General features: G+C 40.2%; 1 protein-coding gene across 8 annotated transcripts in view; it reads right to left on the reverse strand.

Moving 5' to 3' along the window:
- Positions 1-13,249: 13,249 nt before the first annotated feature.
- Positions 13,250-25,705, reverse strand: part of IL33 (interleukin 33) — a 55,580-nt gene continuing 43,124 nt past the window's right edge. For all 8 annotated transcript variants that reach the window (XM_069090761.1, XM_069090763.1, XM_069090767.1 and 5 more), the window contains 2 exons: positions 24,037-24,119; positions 13,250-16,607 (listed from right to left, as the gene is read on the reverse strand). In XM_069090761.1, the coding sequence (XP_068946862.1) occupies positions 16,419-16,607; positions 24,037-24,119 (272 nt within the window). In that variant the 3' untranslated portion in view covers positions 13,250-16,418. The remainder of the gene's footprint in view (positions 16,608-24,036; positions 24,120-25,705) is intronic.

Genomic DNA, 25,705 nt, shown 5'->3' on the forward strand with positions numbered 1-25,705 from the left:
ACAGCCTTTTCTCAGTATACTCAGTACACAACAGCATATGACATTGTTGGCAGGATCCTATCTCTTAATACATCTTCCTTCCAATTCATTTTCCAGATGTTGCAACTAACTCTTTTGCCATTAAAAACAAATGCTATTTTCTTGATTTTACTCTGCTTTTAGATGGCTAAGGAGGCACAAATAACAGAATAACATAAATGATTGACTTGATACAAACAAGTCAAGCCAAGATAACATTTGTTACATGTCCTAAATGCTGAGTATATATAAAAAAAAGGCAAAAACAGTTCCTGACCTCAAGGAGCTCACAATCTAATGGGGAGCTCACAATTTAATGAACAAGGTTTTAAAAGTAAGTTGGTTTATTTTTTTTTAAAGCAATCGGGGTTAAGTAACTTACTCAAGGTTACACGGCCAGGTGTTTCTGGGTGGGTGCTAAGTGTCTGAGCCCAGGATTTGATCCCCAGGTCAATCTGACACTGGAGCTGGTGCTCTTACTCGATGTGCTACCTGGCCGCCCCTAAAAGTAAGTTTACTTAGAGTTATCAAAGATAGGGCTGCAAGGATCTATGCTGAAAGGCCTGATGGACACTGAGACTTCCTCCTTTTTTTCTCCCTTTTTCTTCATGGGGAGGACATTTTGAGTACTGGCACATACAACTTGGTTGGTAGTGGACATTCTGCCAGCTTCGACAAGGTGGTGGCCCTCCCCCTTTCTTTCTTCTGGTACTTTGCATATTTTTTGGGGGGGTGGGGAAAGCCTGGAACTTTATCACCAGTGCAAAGCCCTCTATTATTCATGAAACAAAGGAACTTTGATGCTGTCCATGCCTATGTGGTGAAGGATACTTGAGCAGCAGTATCCAAGTTCCCATGTGGCTTGAATTTCCAGCTGTACCCCAGCCTAAAGGCTTCCCTCTTGGAAATCTACATGTATAACAGAGCACTGTATCATATGTACAGACCTGGATATATCCTACCAGATCCCCCTAACCGTGTATGTGTTTGAAGTCTGAGAATCTGGTCTCATAGAATCACAGAATTTCAGAGTGGGAATGGAACATAGTGGCCAGTACATCCAACCCATACCTGAAAAAAAAATTTCTATGGAACATACCTGACAAATGGTCATCCAGTCTTTGCCCAAAGACCTGGAGGTGGCTCTTTGAAACCTTATTACTTCCTGAGGCAATCCATTATTCTTTTGGATAGCTCCAATTTTTTTCTTTTTTTAAAGCAATCGGGGTTAAGTAACTTGCTCAATGTTACACGGCCAGGTGTTTCTGGGTGGGTGCCTGGGATTCTATCCCCAGGTCATCCCGACACTGGAGCCGGTGCTCTTACTCACTGTGCTACCTTGCCACCCCCTCCAATTTTTTCCTGACAGAAAGCCTAAATATTAACCATTTCAGTTTCCCAGCAACTCGCTCTTCTGCCCCGAACAGAACAAATTTAATCCCTCTTCTAGGTGATAGTCGTTCAGATTTTTAAAGACAGCTATCATGGCCCTACTTATTCTTCTCTTCTCTAGACAGTTATATTCTTCCTCTGAGAGTTAGGTAGGCGAGGCAACAAGCATTTATTAACCTCTAAGGGATCAAATGAGATAATATTTGCAAAGTAGTGCCTGGCATATAGGAGATGTTTAGTAAAGGCTTATTCCTTCTCTTAGACCCCTTTAATTATGCTCCAGGCACCCATGCTAAGCACTAGGGACATGAAGACAAACAAAAGAAAGCCAGTTCCTGCCCTCAAGGAGTTTACATTCTAATGGGAGAAACCCACAAATAAAAGGGAGCTGGAAAGCAATGTGGGGACCAATAATTATTACAGAAATAATAACTAGTATTTATATCATGATTTGAGGTTTGCAAAGTTGAACTGAATTTGATAGATAGTTATGGATGCATAGAATCTCACATTTGTAAAGGATTAAAGTATCTATATAGTCCAATTTATACATCAACTTAGCCTTTGGTAGAAGAGATTCAATGATTGGAAAATCACTTTTTCCCAAGGCAGCTCATTCCCCATTGTGATCTGAAAAAGTAAATTGTTAGAAAGCTTCTCCTTGTTTTCAGCTGTAATTTGCCTTTGTGTGACCCATTATTCTTAGATTTGTGCTGTCTACCTTTTTTAGTTGAAAGGGCTTGAAATACCAGAACATGTAGCTATTGAGGCTTCTTGATCTTTCTCTCTCTCTCCACATATGTGTGTATATGTGTGCATGTATATATGTGTGTATATAGGTATGTGCATATATGTACATGTAAGTGTATTGCATGTATGTACACACACACCTGCTAGTTCTTTCCTTTGGCAGGATTTCAAGTCCTCTTACCAATCTTGTTACTCTGTCACCTTCCTCTGGTCCCACTCCAGCTTTTCAATGATCTTTTACAGCTTTCCAGTTTTGTTTGTCTCCACCCAGTTGCTTCTAGCAATTTCCTGCCAATGAAAATAGTGACTACCATCAACTGTTACATGTGGAAAAGATCTTTTTCATTAGATCCATCAACAAGCATTTATTAAATGTGTACTATGTACCAGTCACTGTGTTAAATGCTGATGATACAAAAAAAAGCAAAAACAGTCCCTGCCCTTGAAGAATTTATGCTTTAGTGTGGGAAACAACAGACCCACAAATACATGAAATACATACATTGTATGTATCTGTAGATACAAAGTAGATGGATACAAGGTAAACTTGGAGGGGATGACACTAGCAGCTGGCAAAGTGATCAGGTAAGGTTTCCAGCTGAAAGTGGCATTTGAGCTGGGTCTTGAAGGAAGCTAGGGATTTCTAAGAGGTAGAGGTGAGGAGGGAGAGCATTTCAAGCATTTGGCACATCCTGTGCAAAGGCTTGGAGAGAGGAGGAGAGTCATGTGTGAAGAATAGCAAATAGTCCTGTATGGCTAGACCAAAGAGTGCATGGAAGGATATAAGTAGTATATAAGAAGACTCGAGTGTTTGGGAGTGGCCAGTTTGGGAAGAGCTTTAAATTCCAGATAGAAAACTATGTTTGACCTTAGAAGCAATACGGAGGTGCTAGGTAGGTCTTCAGCAGAAATTCAACTTCCAGTCAATTTTCACCTATTCTTTCTATTCTCTCCCCTTACTACTAATCAGACACAGTCATTCTCTTTTCTTTGCTAGCTATAGTTTGGTTTCCACATATCTTTTCAGACTTAGTTCATATTACTTTCTTTCATACACTTTGTCTTCCAATTTAAATGGCCTGCTAGCTATTTCCTAAACTTGACATTCAATCCTCCCACCTTATTTCCCAAATTCCTGCTGAAATGTTTCTCACACATGACTCTCCTCCTGATGAGGGAAGGACAGGTGTTACAGGGGCTCCAATGACCAGAGTCCCTGAGTGGGCAGTCTGGAATGAATTCATAGGACCCAAGCAATCTTTTTTTTTTTTATTAAAAAAAAATTTTTTTTAAGCAATTGGGGTTAAGTAACTTGCTCAACCCAAGCAATCTTTTAAGTCAGGATTGTAAAAGTTTATTGTTACACTTTACAGCAGGCAGGAGGTCTTAGGAAACCTGCAAACTTAAAGAAGTCATAGGTATAGTTTATAAAGAGTTACAGTAATAAAACAGATGTCAATTATGTTAACTAAGTGAGTAAGGGTGGGATTAGGGAGGAGTTAAGGAGTGGTCAGTGCTTAAAGGAACATGCACTTTTAATATCAACTGCACAGGCATATTGCCCATAATTCACTGGGAAATAACCCAAGGGAGGGCTACCTGGAGGTGTGGTTTTAGGCTTGAAACATCACTAAATCAGCTAGTGTTCAGGGCTGACTGAGAAGTGCCAAGTCTGCCACCCATCAGTGTCATGTTTGACAAGATGGATGTTGGGAACCAAGGCTAACGGGGATTCAGGATGTGTATAATTGGCTGAGGAGTTAACTTACAGATAGTGCATTGAAGGATTCATAGGTACAGCTGGCCACTATACTAGGGGGAGATAAGCAGTTTATGAATTGTTGCTAGGCAGAGTGCTGGCAGGGGGAAGGGGCAGAGTTAATGCTCTGAGACTGGGGGTGGGGGGGAAGGAATGTGATTTTACAAACTGGTTTTACAAATTGATTTTACAAACTGATGTTACAAACATAGACACCCCCAAGCACCCCATCACTCCCATCTCCAGGCCTTTGCACTGGCTATGCTCTATGCCTGATAGGCACTTCCTCCTCACCTCTGCCTCTGGGAATCCAAGTTTTCTTCAAAGCTTAGTGTAAGTCCCAGCCCTACTCTCCCTCCTCACATTATCACCAAATCTTTACTTGTCTACAGACATGTAATATCTTGCAGTAGTGTTTAACCTCTGAGAGTGCAGGGACTGTTTATTTTTTGTCTTTGTATCTTCCATTGCCTTGCATATAGTAGGTATTTAATAAATGTTTTTAGTTGAATTGCAATCAGTGATGTGGCAGCCCAAGAGAAGCTCTTGCAAGTCAGTCAGTAGGCATTTATTAAGCACTGTTACTAAGTGCTAGGAATACAAAAAAGAGGAAAAACACAGTTTTTTCCTGTCTTCAAGGAGCTAATGTGTGGAGACAAATGCAAACCGTGAAATATACAATATTAAGTTACATTAAAAGAAACAGACCACCCAAATATAGATCTCCAGCTTGCTGGAGGTCATAGTTCCACTGTATCCTCTGCCCTGGCAGGACCACAGCTAGAATATTTTGTCAGTTCTGAGTGCCACTTTTCACATAGATCATTAATAATCTGGAGCCATACAAATGAGGGCAAAGAGACTGGAGGAGGTGATTGAAAACATCACCCAAGAAGAATCTATTGTAAGAACTAAGGTTATTAATACTGGAAGGGGAAGATTTAGAAGTGTACTGATAAACTTTTCTTCAAACATTTGTAGAGGTTCCTGGGGGGAGGAATTAGGCTGACTCTGTTTGGATCTCCCTATGGTAATCCATTCTCCATTCCTCACTAAAGTGATTTAACAAAGTTCAGATGTGATTATGTCACCCTGCCTGCACTCCAGTGGTTGTAGGAGCAAATACAAAATACTGTGTTTGGCATTCAAAGCCCTCCATAATCTAGCCCCCTCCTAGCTTTCCAGTCTTCCTACATCTTGCTATCTGACACATAATCTTCCATCCAGTGACACTGACCTCTTGGTTGTTTCATGAACAAGATACTCTATCACTTGTTTCTGGGCATTTTCTCTGGTTGTCCTCCATTTCTGAAATCTTCTCCCTCTATTCTGATTACTGACCTTCCTGACTTACTTTAAGTACCAACTGAAATCCCATCTTCTCCAAACTCTCATAATTCTAGTACTTTCCCTTTTTAAATTTTTTCCTATTTATCTTGTTTATAGTCTATTGTATATATCTGCTAGCATGTTGTCCCCCATTAGATTGTGAGCTCCTTGAGGGCAGGGACTGTAATTTGCCTCCTTTTGTATCCACACTACTTAGTGTGCCTGACAGTAGTAGGCATTTAATAAATGTTTATGGATTGATTGACCAGGGTTCCTATCCCAGGCTTACCATTTATTGTCTGTGTGACCTTGGGTAAGTAACTTCACTTTTCTCAGTCTCAGTTTTCTCATTGATAAAATGAGAAGATTGGACTAGATGACTTGTAAGAACCTTTCTAGTTCTAGCTCTATCATTCTATGGAACAATGATTAATGGGTAGAAATTAAAAGGCAGGTCCTCCAATAAAAAAGTTCTTTTTTTAAATTCCTAATTTAATTCTTAAATTCTGAATTTAATTCTTAGCAATTAAAGTTATTAAAAATGAAATGGACTGCTTATGGAAGCAGGAAGTTCTCTATCCCTATGATGAGGTATAGGCTCTGGGAGCCAACTCAAGCTCTCCTTGAGTCCTTGAGGTACAGGCTCTGGGAACCCCCCCCCCCCCTTGAACTCTGGTTAAATCATCTCATTTGATGAGGCATTTGCATGAGTCAGTAAGCCTTACATTGTGACTGGGCCCAAACCTCCGTGACTAGACTTGCCACCCTTGAGCCTGTCAAAATATCAATCCACCCTTGAACTGGTCTAGCCCACCATTGTCTGTAGGCTCCAGGTAGCCTCCAGCAACTTCCCACACTTAATCACTCATTGATCTCATCTGACTTCTCCTGAAGACCCTCCCCAAGCTCCTCCTCTAAACCACCCCTAGATTCCTCCCACAACCTTCTGTATATAAGATCGCATCTTCCCTCCATGTATGTGAGAGCACCATAGAATGACCTAGCACAGACTCTGTGTCCAATACAAGCAAACTTTTAATAAACTTTACTTTTCTTTGGCTGAGAAGACTTGAGTTGAATTCATTTGGCAGGATCCAGCTTGTTGGTATTTTGGGGTCTCCAGAGCAATCCTAATCCTCTTTATGGGTAACCTCTTCATTTTTATGGTTTCCTGATACCAGAAACACTGCTAATCTCAAGCCTCTTTCTTTACCTAGTACCTTGGAAGTACAGTTTTTTGTTGTTGTTGTTGATTTTGTTGTGTGGTCTCTTGTGTGTGGTTTTTTTTGGGGGCCTGACCTCTCAGGTCACATTAGGTCAGACAGCTAGGAGGCTGTTTTGTGCTCAGCCTGACCTCAGGTTCTCAGTCCTGTTTGGTTATTTTGAAAAACATGGACATGTGTACAACTTCTGAAGAATGTAGGACAAGGACAGATGCCCCATCTGGAAGTGTAAAGCAGATTCTTTCAATTCTCTCAGGCACTAGGGAACTGGGAAAACTTCAGGTACTTTTGTGTTTTTTTTGTGTGTGTGTGTGTGTTTGTTTTTTAAGGCTTACTCTCAAACCTTCCTTTATGAAGGAAGGGACTTCCAGGCCCTACACCTGTGGCAGTTCGCCTTTGGGTTGTCTTTTACAACATTGGAAAAAATTTAGTTTCTCTGGAGACCTTAAAAAGGAAAAGTTGATGTTGTTTTGCAACACTGTTTGGCCTAGGTAGAAGATGATGAATTGTAGCCTTTTTTTTGAACTTTAAAAGAGAATACTCTCTTGCAGTTAGAAAAATACTGGTTAGAAAAATACTGTTGGGGCGGCCAGGTGGCTCATCAAGTAAGAGCACCAAGCACCGGCTACAGTGTTGGGATGACCTGGATCAAATCCGGGCTCAGATGCTCAGCGCCACACCCAGAAATAACTGGCCGTGTAACCTTGAGCAAGTTACTTAACCCCAATTGCTTAAAAAAAAAAAAAAGAAAAATACTGTTGCAGAGAAGGAAGATGGATCAAAGTTGACTACTTAATGGCTTTTGTTGAACTTTCTCAGGAAAGACTGTGAGATGCTTGAAGCTAGAGCCCCTCCACAGAAGGGCAACAGTGACCAATTAAATGACCCCTTTCCTATGGCTTTTGCCCCAGACCCTCCCCCCTCAGCAACTCCTGCTCAGATCACTGAGGCAGCTCCCCCAGCCCCTTCTGCTTTACCCCAACCCTTTCCCCTTGGTTCCCCTTCCCTTTTCCTCTAGCCCAACACCCCTCGTTTCCTGCCTCCTACACCATCCATATCTACTACCCTGCATCTCCCTCTGTGGCCCCTCCCCCTGAGGCAACACCCACTCAGGCCTCAGGCCCTACCTCAGAGGCAGTCATAAAGGTATCTCCTCTTCTGACCCCTTCCCCTTCTCATGTGCTGGCTGATCTTCCCCAGTACCCCCCAGACACTCTCACAGGAAGTGGGATTTCCAATCTCCCTTCCCAAGTCCCTGTCCCCATAGCACCTTCAGGCCTTTTTCCCTTAAGGGAAGTGGTTGTCTTGGGTGGGACAACTAGAGTGTATACCCCATTCTCCACTTCAGATCTCATTCAAATTAAAGAAAAGTTGGGTAAGTTCTTGGAAAACCCAACAAAGTTTACCGAAGGCTTTTGGGACTTTTCCCCTGCAATTTGAGCTTTCTTGGGGGTGATTTTCATATCCTCTTCTCTACCTGTTGTTCCACTTAGGAGAAGAGGAGAATCTGGGAACAAGCCCAAAAATTGGGGGATTATTTGGCTAGTAATGATCTCAGAAAATACCCCACAGGAACAGCTGCTGTTCCCACTAGTGACCCAGGATGGGACTATCATATACCAGAGGACAGAGCAAAGAGAGACCTTATGGTACTTTGCCTGTTAGAAGGCCTAAGAACTGCATTTGAAAAGCAAGTAAATTATCAGAAAGTCAGAGAAATTTCTCAGATAAATCAAGAAAACCCCACCCTTTGCCTAGATAGACTTGTAGAAGCTATTAAAAGGTATATAAATTTAGATCCTGACTCTATAGAAGGGGCAACAATCCTTAATGTGTATTGCATTAGTCGGTCTGCTCCAGATATTAGGAGAAGACTGCATAAATTGTCAATGGGATGCCAAACACCTCAGGCCCAATTACTGGAGACAGCTTTGGAGTATTTAATAACAGAGACCTTGTTGCAGGGGAGGAGAAAGAACACAGGGAACAAACCAGAGACAGAGAACATGGTCAGTTCTTGGCTGCTGCCATGGCCAGGAAAAGCCCCTCCAGGGGACCCCCTTGGAGGAATCCCAGTCACTTGGGCAGTGGGATAACCTGCTTTTGATGCCACAAGGAGGGTCACTGGTCCAAGGAGTGCTCCTCCAGGGCACCCCCCCCTCCCAGAGGGAGCCCCAGGAACCAAGGCCTCTAGAACTGTGCCCATCTGACCAGGAGGGACATTGGAGGAAGGATGGTCACCAAGGTAAAAGTGGTAGAGCCACCTCCCAGTACCCTGTCCTCCAGTCTTCTCAAGTCTTGGAGTGAAGGGGAAGCATGGGGCTTGGCAGTGCTCTCACTTTTTCCATCTCTCACTGAGCCCTGGGCAAGCATCGAGGCTAAAAGTAAGGTAACCCACTTTATCATGGCTACGTTCTCTGCTCTAACCAATTGGTTCTACCCTTGACCAGTCAGGCCAGGGGCATGGAAGGTGAAACTTAAGGGATGTCTCCAGACATACCCAGTCCCCTGCCTACTTGAGGATCTGTTATTTGAACACTCCTTCCTTATGATCTCCTCTTATCCTGTCCCTTTGTTAGGAAGGGACCTGTTGGTGAAATTGGGAAGTCAGTTTTCTCTAGTTAAGCCTCCCAGATCTCCCCATGTTACCTCAGAAATGTGGGATATAGTTGACTCAATAGTTGGGATCAGGAAATTCCTGGGTGAGCTATTTCTGCTATCTCAGCATTGTTTTTGATTCCTCTATCCTAAAGTGTTCCCCCAGAGTGGTTTATATCCAACTAAACCCAAGGCCTGGAAGAGACTGCAATCATTAATTGCTACTCAAGGCCCAGACCACCAGGTGAAAGCTTTTGAGACTTTGAAAACTAAATTGATTACCATTCTAGCTTTACCCAATCTAGGAAAAAAACCTTTTACTCTCTATGATGATGCAAGGAGAGAACAGGCTGGGAGATATTGCCTGTTTTTGAAAGCTGTTAGATTCTGTGGCTGCTATTGTTTTCCATGTGCTAAATGTCCGTGGAGCAATTTAGAAAGGAAAGGGATATTTGACCATGTTTTGGCCTTGCCACAGTCATCTTTAATTCCAATCAGTAAAATTGTCCTTTATACCAGGGAAACTGTCTTTTCTCTATTTTTTTTTGGTGCCTCTTTGTCCTTTGTTTGCTTAACCTCTTTGCCAGGTTTGTCTCCTCCAGGGTTCAAGCCATCAACCACTGGGTGACCACTAAGGCTATGCAAATCTCTGACGGAACCCAAGTTCTCCAGCCCACTGGACCTGGCATCATCCATGTTCCAGAGTCTGACCCCTTGAATGTGAAGTCTGACCCCCTTGAATGGGACCCAGAGAGGCAGGGACAGCTCTATGCCCCTTGCCAGCAGGAAACACTTTCATAAGCTGAGACCTTTGCCCTTTACCCCAAAGGAATTTGGGTCCCATTTGTTTGATCGGGGAATGATGAGGTATGGGCTCTGGAAGCCCCCTTGAGTTCTCCTTGAGTCCTTGAGGTAAAGACTCTGGGAACCCTTCCCCTTGAACTCTGATTAAATCATCTCATTTGATGAGGCATTTGCTTGAGTCAGTAAGCCTTACATTGTGGCTGGGCCCAAACCACCTCTGTGACTAGACTTCCCACCCTTGAGCCTATCAAAATATCAATCCACCCTTGAACTAGCCTAGCCCACCATTGTCTGTAGCCTCCAGCAACTTCCCACCCTTAATCACTCATTGATCTTGTCTGACTTCTCCTGAAGACCCTTCCCAAACTCCTCCTCTAGACCACCCCTAGATTCTTCCCACAACCTTTTGTATATAAGACCCCATCTTGTCTCCATGTTTGTGAGAGCACCATAGAATGATCCAGTACAGGTTTACTCTGTGTCCAATACAAGCAAACTTTTAATAAACTTTACTTTTCTTTGGCTGAGAGAAGACTTGAACAAATTCATTTGGCAGGATCCGGCTTGTTGGTATTTTGGGGTCTCCAGAGCAACCCTAACCCTCTTTAAGGGTAACCTCTTCACATAAAAGGTCTTTGAGTGATAAGCACTTACTGTAAATGTTGCAAAACCTATTAATTCTTTTTTGACTAGATCATTTCTAAGTTCCTCTTAAACCCTAAGTGTCTATTTTTCTATATGCAGGAGGTCTCCGACGTCTTAGTATAGTTTTAATCTATTAAAGCTTTAGTCAAGGGTGTCCCAAAAGTTTTAATACAGTTTTAAGATGAGAAATAATCCATTCTCATAGCTTTAATTATTGTTTCTCTAATGATCCCTTAGAAATGTACATTACGGTTCTAACTTCTCAGTCAAGTACCAACCCTTTTTCAACTACTCACAGGATACTTCCATTTGATGGCCCATTGTCACTTTAATCTCAGCACATTCCAAATTGAATTCATAATTTTGCTTTAGAAAAACTTGTATCTCTTACTAATTTACCTATTTCTTCCAATGGTACCACCATTCTCTCATTCAAAACTTTGGAGTCATTTGCAAGGTCTCAATTGTTTCTGTTGTTCAGTCAATTTTGCAGTTGTATCTGACTCTTCATGACTCCATTTGAGGTTTTCTTGGTAAAGATATTGCAGTAGTTTACCATTTCCTTTTCCAGTTCATTTTATAGTTGAGGAAACTGAGGCAAGCAAGGTTAAGTGATTTGTCCTGGGTCACACAGCTAGTAAGTGAGGCCAGATTTGAACTCAAAAAGTTGAGTCTTCCTGATTTCAGGACTGGCACTATCCACTGCACCACCCAGCTGCCCTAATGTCTCAATTGTCATGTCCAATTGGCTTTTGTCCCTAGGTCACTGAATTGGGAATATCCTGTTACAACTAGATGACTTCGGTTTAAGTCTTGGCTGTACTGCTATTTCTAGCTATATGATCTTGGTCAAATTACTTTACTTCTCTTATTGTCAGTTCCTAAATTGGTAAAAATGAAGGAATTGGATTAAATGACCTTCCAATTTAAGGGACATTATAGGCCATCTAGTTCAACCACTCAATTAACAGATGAAGAAATTGAGCCTCAGAGGAATGAAGTAATTTGACTAAAATCTTTATTATTATCTCTTGATTCATCTTTTCCTTAATACTTGATTTTTCTTCAGCCCCAACACCTGTTCTAATACGAGTGGCCCACACTTGTCTCTATGTTACCAATCTTTCTGTTTTATAATCCATCGTATAGTGTACTCTGCTAGTGGAATAAACAAAAATGTTGAATGAGAAGTTCACAGTGAGACATTTGGCATGAAGTAATTTTCTTTTTCTTTTTTTTTGCATTTTTTGGGGGGTGGGGAGGGCAATTGGGGCTAAGTGACCTGTCCAAGATCACATGGCTAGTAAGTGTTAAGTGTCTGAGTCCGGATTTGAACTCAGGTCCTCCTGACTCCAGGGCTGGTGCTCTATTCACTGCACCACCTAGCCGCCCCGTGAAGTAATTTTCTTTAAAAAAAAATTTGAATGCTCTAGATCAGGGGTAAGGACCCTATAACCTCAAAGCCACATGTGGCCCTCTAAGTCCTCAAGTGTGGTCCTTTGACTGAATCAAAACTTCACAGAACAAATCCCCTTATAAAAGGATTTGTGCTGTAAAACTTGGACTCAGTCAAAAGGTCACACTCAAGGACTTAAAAAGCCGCATGTGGCCTTGAGGCCAAAGGTTCTCCACTCCTGCTCCAGATGACACTCAATTTCCCTTCATCACAGGAATATTTGGTAACTCACAGATTCTTGACTTGGGAGGAACCTTGGGATTGTAGGACTCAGTGCTAGAAGGAACTGGAACAGCAATTTAATCCAACCTCCTTATTTTACAAAATAGGAAACTGAGGCCCACAGAGGTTAAATGACTTGCCTAATGTAATTTAGGTAATGAGCTGGAGACATAGGGTTTGGAGTCCTCTGACTCCAAATATAATGTGCTTTCCACTATATCATATTGCCTTTACCTGAGGACTGGTGTTGAGGAGAGCCAACTTCTCTTACTCTTATGAGTCACTTCTCTTCACTGTTTTTATCTCTGACACTAGGCTTTTCCTGAGTTCTGTCTTCAGCTGCCTAAATTTCTGACTTCTGTAATGCTCCTGTGCTCCCCCCCTCCCTTCCTTCATCCTTCTGTATTTAGGAGCTGGGATGTGAATTATCTCTCTTCTTCTGGGACCTTCCAAAGACTGGGGCAGGACCTCATGACTCACACAACCACCTCTCCAGTATAGGAGCTCAGCATTTCTCTCCTGACTCCTGTAACAGGCTCCTAATTTGTCTCCCTGCTTCAGATCTTATCTTCTCTCTAATCAATCCTCCACAGAACTGCCAAAGTGATTTTCCTAAAGCATAGCTCTTGACCATGCCATTTTTTAAAAATCATGTCTCCTTTTCAATAAAAAGTTTGAGCATTCTCTTAATATGTGTATATTTTCACACATATCTGCATATATATAAATATATATTATTACCAAGCTAACAATTATGTACATTATAAAACACAAAAACTAGGCATTCTAAAAAGATGGTAGAAGGATGAAATAATACTTGATTCTAGAGTCAATAGGGCTAGTCACTAGAGTTTATTGAGTATGGAGGTGACATGATCAGACCTGTCCTTTAGGAGAATCACTTGAACAGCTATGGATTTGTGACCTGCCCTGGTGAAGGGAGCTCTTTAAAGCAATTCCAGCACATTGTCATTTTAGGACTAAATCATCATGGTCTAAACCAGCTTTAGGAATAGTTTATTGAAGAAAGTAAATTGCATCATTGATAACATATTTATTTTTAAATGATTTTTTATTGATATCTTTTGTTTTTACATCACCTACATTTCCCAATGTAATAACCCTTCCCCTCTCAGATAACCATCCCATATAATGAAGAATAAAAAAGAAAAAAAAATTCAGCAGAAATGTAGCTATTAAAGAGTAGTACTTTTAAACTATAACCTACATAAGAATGGTTAGGTCTTAGATTTATTAAGTAAATAGTATAGATTACACTTTTTATATTTGTCTCTAGAGTAAAAGTATTTCAAAATTACGAGACCAAGAAGTATCTCTGCAGAACTAGGAGATGTTGCCCTTAAATATTTTTAAAAAACTATTTAATTAAGCAAATATTTATATCTTAAGTTTTTTTAAGTATTTCTTTCATTAGTTCTAGGTCATATAACACATGGTATAGGTATTGTTTGAATGAAGTGCCACATACAAAAATCAGAGCTTACAAAAGAGACAAGTTAGGGAGTAAACATTTACTCTGAAGAATTTTTCACCCTACACCAGGTTTCATTTAAGTACCCTGCCATATATAGTACATTTCTGGACTGAATCAATTTCCATGCTTCTTTAGGAATCCATCTATTGTTGTTCAGTTGTGTCTGACTCTTCATGACCCCATTTGGGGTTTTCTTGGCAAAGATACTGAAGTATTTTGCCATTTCCTTCTCCAGTTCATTTTATACTGATGAGGAAACTGAGGCAAATAAGATCAAGTGACTTACACAGCTAGTCAGTGTCTGAGGCAGGATTTGAATTCTTCCTGATTTGGGGACCATCACTCTATCTGCTGTGTCACCTAGCTGCCCAAAGGGTGAGTAACAGCTTAATTTGTTCCAGTAGAGAAGATGATACTAATCTCTTATTATTTGGGAGGAATGAGGTTCTGAGATTTATGAACTGGAAATTTTTGTGGCTGATGTAGCAGAAATGAGGAAAGAGACAGTTTCTAGTCTTAGTCTTTTGTGATGATGTAAGTCACTATAAACAGCCTCCATGGAAAAGGGTTAAGGCTGTACTATATATATACATGCACAAACAAAACAATCTTTAACCTGCCACTTTCTTGTTAGAAACAGCAGCAACAAACTTCATTTGTTTGAACATGTTGATGCAAATCTGACTTTAAGAAGAAATTGTTTGAAGCTGTTAAATGAAAAGGTTGGGTTGGTCCCTCCAATTCTGAACCTACTCAACAGGATTCTTTGACCTATTAGAATGATCTTCTTGCCTTTGGGGACATCTACTAGTGTCTGATTTACAAAATTTCGCATATGTACACACTTCTATTTTCTCACTGATAGTCTGTCTATACAATTGGACACCGTGACCAGGGGGATTCACCCTCTCTCAGTCCCAGTTTTATCATCTGTAAAATGCAAAGGAACATAGAATTAGGCTAGAACAATTAGTTATGGAAAGAAAATTAGGTCATGAAAACAAAATTTGGTTCCTATTGTCATTGATGTTCTAGGACATGCATTTATGGTCAGATTCACAAGGTAAGTGGATCTGAAACCTAAAGAATAATGTTTACTTTGTTGTATGATATGAGGATTTCTATTTTCTGCTTATCTAACTTTGTAAATGTCAGAGGAATGAAATATCTTTTTAAGACAACAAGCAATTCTTTGGGTCAAGAGTTGTGTAAATAGCCTTTTCTTTCTAATTCAATGATAAATTTCTTGAGGACAGGGGCAAGTGCTTTATATGCCTCTTCTGTATTTTCCCTTGTAACTAGCAAAGTAGGGGGATTTGTAGAAAGTGTTAAATCAACACTTTAATGTTTAATTTAATGGTTTAATTACTTGAGAAGGAGGGGTCTACCATTGCAGGATAGAGATGGTGAAGTTTGGTCATTTTTAATACTAATCTCCTGAAATTTATGTATTAACTTAGTTCCTAGAAAACTGTTGTGGAAATCAAAATTTCACATAGGCAGGCACTACTATCACACTTACTGATAGTCTATAACATTTGGCATTCAAATAGGAAAAAGTCATTTAACTTCTCTGAACCTATTTCCTCATCTATAAAGTAATAATAATAATTCAGGTTTACAAAGTACCTCATATGTATTATCTAATTTGATTCTGGCAACAACCCTGTCATCAGGTAAGTGCCATTATTGTTTCCATCTTACAGATGAAGAAACTGAAGCCTAAAAATGGTAATAACTTGTTTAGGGTTAAATACGTAGTAATAGTCTAAAGAAGAGTTGGAATCCAGTTCTTTTCTGACTTCAAGTCTGGCACTCTAAAGCCATATCTCAGACTGGTCATAGGAATCAAATGAAGTAACCTATGTAAACTGTAAATACTGGATAAATGTTGGGATAGGGATTAGTAGACTTGTGATTTTGTTAGCATTGGGAACTCTTAGATAAGGAAACTCCCTCTACCTTTTCTGCAACCTGTTGTCTTCAAAGGGTGACCAGGCCACAAAAAGGTTAAGTGACTGGTCTGGGGTCTGCCAGCCTTAGGAATCAGAGGCATCAAGGTCAGTTCTTTACCCATTGCCTCTCTTATTAAAGTTAGTTGTTATTATAAGCAGTCTGAGAAAACAGAAAATCAGGTTAATGCCTACATTCCATTGTTTCTTCTTTATTGGTTGCTGTAATGTAGTGTTATGCAACCAAGGAAAATATATTTCTACATCAACATAGGAACACAATATTGTTTCTAATGGTTATTTAGAAATGGGCCCCTGTTTCATAGGGGAATGCTTCGGCTTTGTCCTTGTTTTCAGAATCCCCAATCACCATCTCTTTATGTGTGGAAGTCTGTCTGGATGAAATGTAATAACAATCAAAGATCAGGGTCTTGCCTGTAATCCTCGCTGATTTAGAAAGGATATTGTTTCTGTTAGTTTTAATTTCACTGCAGTCCTACAGAGTCAGGAATGTATCTGTTGAACATACAAAGATCAGAAAGAAAACAAAACCAAAAATCCCACAGAAGTAATGGATCTAAAAAAAAGGGTTCCACCCACCAGTGTGGACATTCATCCTTCAAGATCCTAAGGCTTATCCATTGCTGGTGAATGGTGGGCATTCTCAGACTCCTCAGGGTCTCTCTTTAGGCCACCTACCTACTCAGAAAAACATTGATGTCTCTGCAATTAACCTCTCACAACCAGAGAAGCTACCAAAGGAGTTGAAGTTCAATTACTTAGTGAGCCGAAACATAAAAGCTTCATCATCTTCTTTCTTCTCCATAAGTTCTAGGCGGTTTTCCTTTACACCAATATATAATCCTTGAGGCCGGAAACACTCGAATGAAACAAAATCAGAGATATTGTGCAGAATGAAGAATTTGTTTTCCTGGGCTGAGTTTTGATTTTCACTTTCGTGAAGCTATGAAAATAAGATGAAAAAGGCAGACATTTCGGTTCAGTCCAACTGAAAAAAAAATACTTATTAAGCATCTGCTGTGTACAAGATCATATATTGTTCTCTGACTCCCATTCCCCCTTTTTCTCTTAAACTTCAGAAACTGCACTTTTCTCCCAAAATGAGGCCACACTATTGTGAACCTCTTCTGACACTCCATCTACAAGATCTAATCCTTTAAATCTATTCATCACTTCCAGTTCATATTCAAAAGGGATATTATTTAGGTCATACTTATGTGGTCTGATGGTTTTTCCTATTTTGTTCAGTTTAAGTCTGAATTTTGCAATAAGAAGCTTGTGATCTGAGCCACAGTCAACTCCAGGCCTTGTTTTACTGACTGTATAGAGGTCACCTTTGACTGCAAAGTATATAATTAATCTGATTTTGATACTGACCATCTGGTGATGTCAATGTGTAGAGTTGCCTTTTGGGTTGTTGAAAAAGTGTGTCTACTATGATGAGTGAATTGTCCTGACAAAACTCTATTACTCTTTGCCTGCTTTATTTTGTATTCTGAGGTCAAACTTGCATGTTACTCTATCTTTTGTTTTTCTACTTTATCATTCCAATCTCCTATGGTGAATGTGACATCTTTTTGTAAATTGTTATTTCTAGAAGATATTGTAGGTTTTCATAGAAATGAGAAACTTTGGCATCAGTGGTAGGAGCATAGACTTGTATTGCTTTGATATTGAATGGTTTGCTTTGGATTCAGACAGATATCATTCCGTCATCTTTGAGATTATACTACAGTAATGCTGCTTCTAAGGGATCCTTGCCCACAGTAGTGTATGTAATGATCACCTGAATTAAATTAGCTCATCCCCACCCATTTAAGTTTACTGACACCCAAGAGGTAAATATTTAATCTTTCCATCTCCTTCACAGAGATAAGAAATTTCTCTTCAATTAGCAATGCAAATAAATAGAAGAAAACAATAGAATGGGAAAGATAAGAGATCTCTTCAAGAAGGGAATATTTCATGCAAAAAAATGGGCATGATAAAAGACAAAAATGGGAGTGACTTAAAGGAGGTAAAAGAGATTAAGGAGAGGTGGCTAGAATACACAAAATAACTATACTGATAACCACAATGATGGGGTTACTGATCTAGAGTCAGACATCCTGGAGAATGAAGTCAAGTGGGCCTTAGGAAGCATTGCTAACAATAAGGCTAGTAGAGGTAATGGAATTCTAGTTGAGCTATTTAAAATCCTAAAAGATGATGCTGTTAAAGTACTGCACTCAATATACCAGCAAATTTGGAAAACTCAATAGTGGCCACTGGATTGGAAAAGATCCATTTATGTGCCAATCCTAAAGAAGGGTAATACCAAAGAATGTTCAAATTACCAAACAACTGCACCCATTTCACACACCAGTAAGGTTGTGCTTAAGATGCTACAAGACAGGCTTCAGCAATATGTGAATCAAGAATTACCAGAAGAGCAGGCTGGTTTTTGAGGAGGCAGAGGAACTAGAGACCAACTTGCTAATATCCGCTGGATTATGGAGAAAGCAAGGGAGTGCCAGAAAAACATCTCCGTCTGCTTCATTGCCTTTGACTGTGTGGACCACAACAAAATGTGGTAAGTCCTCAAAGAGATGGGAGTGCCAGATCATCATACGTGTCTCCTGAGGAAACAGTATGTGGGACAAGAAGCAACATTTAGAGCTGACCATGGAGCAACTGATTGGTTTAAGATTGGAAAAGGAGTACAACAAGGCTGTATACTGTCACCTTATTTATTTAACTTATGTGCAGAGTACATCCTGTGAAATTCCAGGCTGGGTGAATCAAAAGCTGGAATGAAGTCTGTCAGGAGAAATATGAATAATCAGGTATGTAGACAATACTACTCTGCTGGAAGAAAGTGAAGAAGAATTAAGAGACCTCTTGATGAGGGTGACAAAGAAGAGTGTAAAGGCTGGCTTGAAGGTGAACATCAAAAAAACTAAGACCTTGGCAACTGGTTCCATCACTTCATGGCAAACAGAGGGAGAAGAAATGGAAGTAGTGTCAGATTTTGTATTCTTGGGCTCAAGGATCTCTGCAGACAGCAACTGAAGCTATGAAATTAAAAGATACTTGCTTCTTGGAAGGAAAGCTATAACAGATCTGGGCAGTATACTAAAAAGCAGAGACATCACCTTGTCAACCAAGGTCCATATAGTCAAAGTTATGGTTTTTCCAGTAGCAATGTATGGCTTCGAGAACTGAACTTTTAGTGCTACAGAATTGACACTTTTGACCCTGATGTTGGAAAAGATTGAAGGCAAAAGGAAAAGGGATTGGCAGAGGATGAGATGGATAGATAGCATCATGGAAGCAACAAACAAGAGCTTGGACAGACTTTATGAGAGAGTGGGGGAAAGAAGAAGAACATCCTTCTTGACCTGCGTGCAGCGTTTGACAGTTTGAACCACCCTCTCCTCCTGAATAGTCTCCTCCTCTCTGGGTACTTGAGACATCTCTTGGTTCTCCTCCTCCCCTAACTGATATTTTTCAGTCTCCTTTGTTGGATCATCATTCATGTCATGACCCCTAATTATGAGCATATTCTATGACTGACTTGGGTTCTCTTCTTTCTCCATTAGGTTTTAATTAGAATTTCTATGCTGACTTACATATATCCAGCCCAAGTTTCTCTCCTGACTTCCATTCCCTCATTACCAGTTAGCTATCTATTGGATATTCTGAACTGGTTGTGCCATAGGCATCTCAACATATCCAAAACAGAATTCATTATCTTTCCTTCTAATATCACCCTACTTCTAAACTTCCCTATTTCTGTTTAGACAGGACACTGCTATCCTTTCAGGTACTTCAGTGCTGTCCTCAACTCCTTATTCTCAATCCCATACATCTAATCAGTTGCCAAATCTTGTTTTCAACCTCCGAAGTCAATCAATTAACAAGCATTTATTAAGCACTTACTCTGGGCCAGCCACTGTGCTGAGCTATTTATAACTACTCTCACCCTTGTCTTCTTTCTAGTCTTAAAACTATTATGCCATTCTTGCCCTCTTCACTTCTCACCCAGCCTGCTGCAAAATATTCTTCAATTTGAGGACTTGTTCCAAGTCTCTCTTCACTCTCTTCTGTTCCTTCACACAGCTACCAAGGTGATTTCCTTAAAGCATGAGTCGACTTAGATCAGTCCTCTAAGCAGTAAACTCCAGTGGCTACCACTACTTTTAGTCCTCTGTTATACAAAGACCTCTATCATTATTCCTTCTTTGTGTATACTGCAGTCCAGCCAAACTGCCCTTCTCGCTATTCCTAAAACACTACTCAATCTCTTGTTGTCCTACCTTTGTACTAGCTGCTATGGATTACCTGGAATGCACTCCTTTCTTACTTTCAAGGCTCAGCTCAAGTACCACCTTATACAGGAAGCCCTTCCTGATCTCTTTAACTGCCAATGTCTTCCTCTCCACTCAACTGCTTTTTAAAATCTATTTTGTATATAGTCATAGATGCTTATGTTGTCTCCTAAGGCTAGACTTAATGCTTTTCTAAGTCATGGACTGTTTGAATTTTGTCTTAGTATCCCCAATACCTAGCATAGTGCCTAGTATATATATATATATATATATATGGCATTCAATAAATGCCTGTTGATCAACCGAGTCAACTCAATAAAACTTTGCTAAACCCCAATTCCATGAAACAGTGTTGGGGGAATGAAACACAGCAAAGATAATAACACTGAAAAGATTTGTGATTTTGTCCCCATGCGGAGTTCTTCCTTGAATATACAGAGTGACGCCCGATAGTTTTCAGCAGGGAGTTGTACTGACTTGCCTGGAGTCATTCCAGGAACAAGTAACTGAAGCAGTATTTGAATTCTGGTCTTCTTCCCAAGCCTCTGGCTCAGCACCTGATCCACTATATCAGGTCACTGGCAAATACAATATATTGTAATACCCGATGTAGCAGAATTTGTGGAGTCAGTGTGTGGACATGGACCCTATATGATTATATGTTGCTCTGGTCTCCTTGCAGAAGGACTTGTGTTTTGGGATAATGAAGTCTACTCTAACTGGTCTGACGAATGAGCTGGGAAGAGCCACTCATTCAGATGTCTTTCTAAGGAGAGGACAAAGTTTCCATATGTCTCTCTCTTCCTCTCTATTGAGCTGTGCAACTTGGAATAGGGGCAGCCTCTACCCAGAGAGTTCAAGGCAAGGAAGAAGCTATCCAAGACCCAAAACGATAGTGCTCAAAAGGGAAGAACAGGGAGATAGGTGGAGACTTTTTCCTCTTCTTTGAAAGACTACTGAGTGGTCAGTTCTTGGCTCAGTGGCCAGTGTTCTTCTTGGCATCATCCCTAAGTCATTGGGGATGAATCCCAATCCCAGGCATTGCTGCATCACCCCAAAGAGGAAATAAGTCCTTCATCAAAGGACCAGAAAACAGGTAACCCATTGGAAGGGGCCCCAGGAATGCTCCATGATTCAATGATTCCCTCCTCTCTACTACATCAAGATATACTTTAGAGATGAGCAAAGTCAAGTGTAATGTGAGGTCTAAGGGGAGAAAGTAAAAAGAATTCATGTAAGAGGTGGTATTTAAGGTGGGCTTTAAATATGGATAAGAATTCAAGAGGCAGAGAAAAGTAGGTGTAGGGAGAGGAAGAGACATTCCATGATTCCAAGAATAAGCAACAGTACAAGAAAAGGTGGAAACACATAAGTCCATGGTATGTTTGGGGGAACAAAGAGTAGTCCATTCATCATATTCTAATTTATTTATTTATCTGTGTCCCTATTTTACCTCCCCTACCAGTCATTGAACTCCTTCAGGGAAAGAATTACACTCCATACAAACATATATATATACATATATATATATACATACATACATACATATATATATATATATAGTCTTTATCCCTAGGATCAAACTTGAAAAACAATGTGGTTCTTTCCCCTAGGGAGTCAATAATCTAGTGGAAGCCAGAGAATAAATATATATATATATATATAGCTGATGGGGTGCTTGGGGTATCTATGTTTGTAACATCAGTTTGTAAAAATCACATCCCCCCCACCGCCCCCCCCCCCCCGCCACCCCAGCCTCAGAACATAAACTCTGCCCCTTCCCCCTGCCAGCACTCTGCCTAGCAACAATTCATGAACTGTTTATCTCCTCTTAGTATAATGGCCAGCTGTACCTATGAATCCTTCAATGCACTATCTGTAAGTTATAACTCCTCAGCCAATTATACACATCCTGAATCCCCATTAGCCTTGGTTCCCACCATCCATCTTGTCAAACATGACACTGATGGGTGGCAGACTAGGCATTTCTCAGTTAGCCCTGACCACTAGCTGACTTAGTGATGTTTCAAGCCTAAAACCACACCTCCAGGTAGCGCGCACCCCGCCCCCTGCTATTTCCCAGTGAATTATTAAAAGTGCATGTTCCTTTAAGCACTGACCACTCCTTAACTCCTCCCTAATCCCACCCTTACTCACCTAGTTAGCATAATTGGCATCTGATTTAACTATTGTAACTCTTTATAAACTATACCTATGACTTCTTTAAGTTTGCAGGTTTCCTAAGAACCCCTGCCCGCTGTAAAGTGTAACAATAAACTTTTACTATCCTGACTTAAAAGATTGCTTGGGCCTCGTGAATTCCTTCCAGACTGCCCAGCAGGGACTCTGGTCGTTGATTGGAGCCCCTGTACCACCTATTGTCCCCTCATCAAATCCATATAATGCAAGGTAGAATGTAATGGGAGCAGAAGAGAGATCAGACATATAAGTTAACAGAGGAGCTACATTTACTAGAAAATCTTAGAAACCAAAAGGAAGTTTTCCTTCAGTCCTCTTTCATTATTCATGGCTCACTGGGGAAGGAGAGTGTGGAAGAGATAGATGGATAATTGAAAGAAGAGGGATTTGCTGAGGTTCACTGATAGCTGATCATCGATATTCATTGACTTTTCATATATGCTGGGTAGTATTTCACATTCTCTGTGTTATGGCAGGCAGAAAAATTACAGAGCAATAAATTTCAGCTCAAAATAAGGAATAAATCCCTAAACACTTGAGATGTCCCAGGAGAGAATGGGCTCCCTCAAGAGGTAATCAGTTCCCCTCCATGGAGATCTTCCAGGGAGGATAGATGACTACTTGTTTGTCTTGGATTCAATATTAAAAAACCTGAATTCAAACCCCAAGTTCTTCTGTATAAGATGTTATCAATCAAATCAATACAGTTGGACAAATCAATAATACACTTCTTTGGGCCTTAATTTCCTTTTATATAAAATTTGGCCATTGGACTAGGTTATCTATAAGACCCTTTCCAGTTGGAATGATCTACAACTGAAAATGTTTTTCACTGGTTAAAAAAAAAGAAACGAAAAAGAAACCCTACAGAATCAATTCATTTATCCAGAATCAGTCATCTGTGAAACTTCTTAATGACTCTACCAAAAAGGCTTCCAGGTCCCTTTCACTGATGTGTGTTCAGGATTTCAAATTTGGTTTTAATATTAGCTGAAAAAAAATCCTAATTTAAATGGTATGGTAGCCTGGATATACTGGAAAACCCACTGGTTTTATAGTCAGAAGATGACAGGTTCAAGTCCTGGTTCCAGCATTTACTATGTGACCCTGGGCAAGTTATTTAACCCTGTTTGCCTCAGTTTCCTCATCTGTAAAATGATTTGGAGAGGGAAATGGCAAAACCACTCTAGTATTTTTTCCAAGAAAACCCCAAATGGGGCCAGGAGGAGTCAGACAAGACTGAAAATGACCAAACACCAACCACAACAAGCTATGTCACCCCAAGTAAGTCATGTCACTTACTGAACTGTTTTTTTTTTAAATAAACTTTTTGTTTTTACATTTAGATAAAATTGTATTGATTAAATCTTTTTACAACTCATCTGTTGGGCTTAATAGTCTTACAATACATCCCTTATGGAACTGTTATGAGGAAGGAAACAAACTTTTATTAAATTTCTATGTGCCAGACATTGTGCTAAGTGCTTTACATATATTTTCTTACTTGATCCTCACAACCAGTCCTGGGAGATTTGTGTTATTATTATCTCTATTTTCTGGTTGAGGAAACTGAGGTAGATGAGGTTAAATGACCTACCCAGGGTTACATAGCTAGTTTCTGAGGCTGAATTTGAACTCAGGTCTTCCCAAATTCAGGCTCAGAGCTCTATCCATTGCATCACCTACTTATTTAAGTAAGGTTTAATGTACTATTAAGATGTAAGTTTTGATTATTCTAAAACTAAATGCAAAGGCTTTTTGAATAATGCCTTCTTTTGCAATTCTCCACCCCTCACAGCACAGATAACTGAAAATTGGTCTTGTTGGCACATATCATGGACACTAGGAACATATTTCTGTTACCTCAAGACTCTGATCATTGGCATGAACCTGGAGATCGATGTTAGAAGGCCGAGGTTTCAGGACCACCAACGGCAGCGAGTCTCCTTTGGCACAGAGACAAAAAAAAAGCAATAATGACACAGACTTGAGAATTGTAACTTAGTTTTATTTTGGCGAATTAAATCTACTAAAAAAAAATGGAGAGACATTGAAAACAACCACATGACTCAGGAACATCGCATTAGAGTGCTGAATTCAGTGTAAAAATTATTTTATACCTTCCATCATTACTCCCTTCCTCCCTTCAAAAACTACATTTTTCCAAGTAAAGGATTCTGACCTTCCAGTAAAATGGTCATTTGGGGAACTAGTGTTGGATTTGGAATTGGAAGACCCCAATTTGAGTCTGGGCTGCAACACTTCCTAATACTAGCTATGTGAATTTGGGTAAGTGAGCACTTCTGAGCATCTTAATTACTTCATCTATGGGTAGAAATATTGGCACAGTGGAGAGGGTGTTGGAGTAGGAATCAGGAAGACCTGAGTTAGAGTGTTGCTTCAGAAATTCATTTGATGTGTGACTCTGGTCAAGGGCAGCTTAACCTCACTCATCCTCTGTATCTTCATCTGTAAAATGGGGATAAAAATAACACCTACCAAACAGGGTTGTTGTGAGGTGCAAATGAGATAATACAGGTAAAAATTCTTTGTAAAGTTTAAAGCACTATGTAAATGCTAGTGTTTATAACATTGTTACCTAATAACATTCCAGGGTTACTATGGGGGAAATGCTTTTTTTTTTTGGCTTTTTGGAGGGGGAAAGGCAGGGCAATAGGGGTTAAGTGACTTGTCCAAGGTCACACAGCTAGTAAATGTTAATTGTCTGAGGCCGGATTTGAACTCAGGTCCTCCTGACTCCAGGGCTGGTGCTCTATTCACTGTACCACCTAGCCCCCCCATGGGAGAAATGCTTTTATGATTATTACATCTAGGGCCCCTTTAAGGCTAAATTTCTATGATTTCATAAATGGCTTTAATTTTGACAGCACATAGAAATGTCCAGCATGTACCTTGTGGTGGTGGGGAAGGAGGGCAGAGAGGGAAGATAATGATATATTTATGTTTCCCATCCTCCCTGTTTCCACCATTTCCAGGTCTGGGATTGGGTAGTACTACTGAGCAGGCTAAGTGTGGTATCTCAGCTGCTGAGATACCTCCTTCACGGGCATAGCCACACCTGCCACTCCATACCTTTTCTTCCAAGGGGACCTTTTAGGTTTCTCTTTACCCAAACCTTTTTTTTTTTTAAATAAAAGCAGTATAGGCATAGAGGAACTTTTAAAAAATTAGAAAAAACATCTAAAACCAAAAGCATCATATTTAATAGGGATCATAACAACTCAGACAGCTAGGTGGCACAGAGGACAGAGCACTGGGCCTGGAGTAGGGAAATTCAAATTCAGCCTCAGACACTAGCTGTATGACCCTGGGCAAGTCACTTTTAACCCTCTTTGCCTTAGTTTCCTCAGCTGCAAAATGAGCTAGAGAAAGAAATGGCAAACCACTCCAGTATCTTTGCTAAAAAAAAACCAAACAAAAAAACACCAAACAAACCCAAACGAGGTCACAGAGAGTGGGACACAATTAAAATGACAATAAAGAATGTTTTTCCAATTAATACGGGAGTGAA

Source organism: Petaurus breviceps, unplaced genomic scaffold (assembly GCF_028583685.1).
Source record: "Petaurus breviceps papuanus isolate PSGF00001 unplaced genomic scaffold, PetGlider_PUasm1.0 187, whole genome shotgun sequence".
Lineage (NCBI taxonomy): Eukaryota > Metazoa > Chordata > Mammalia > Diprotodontia > Petauridae > Petaurus > Petaurus breviceps.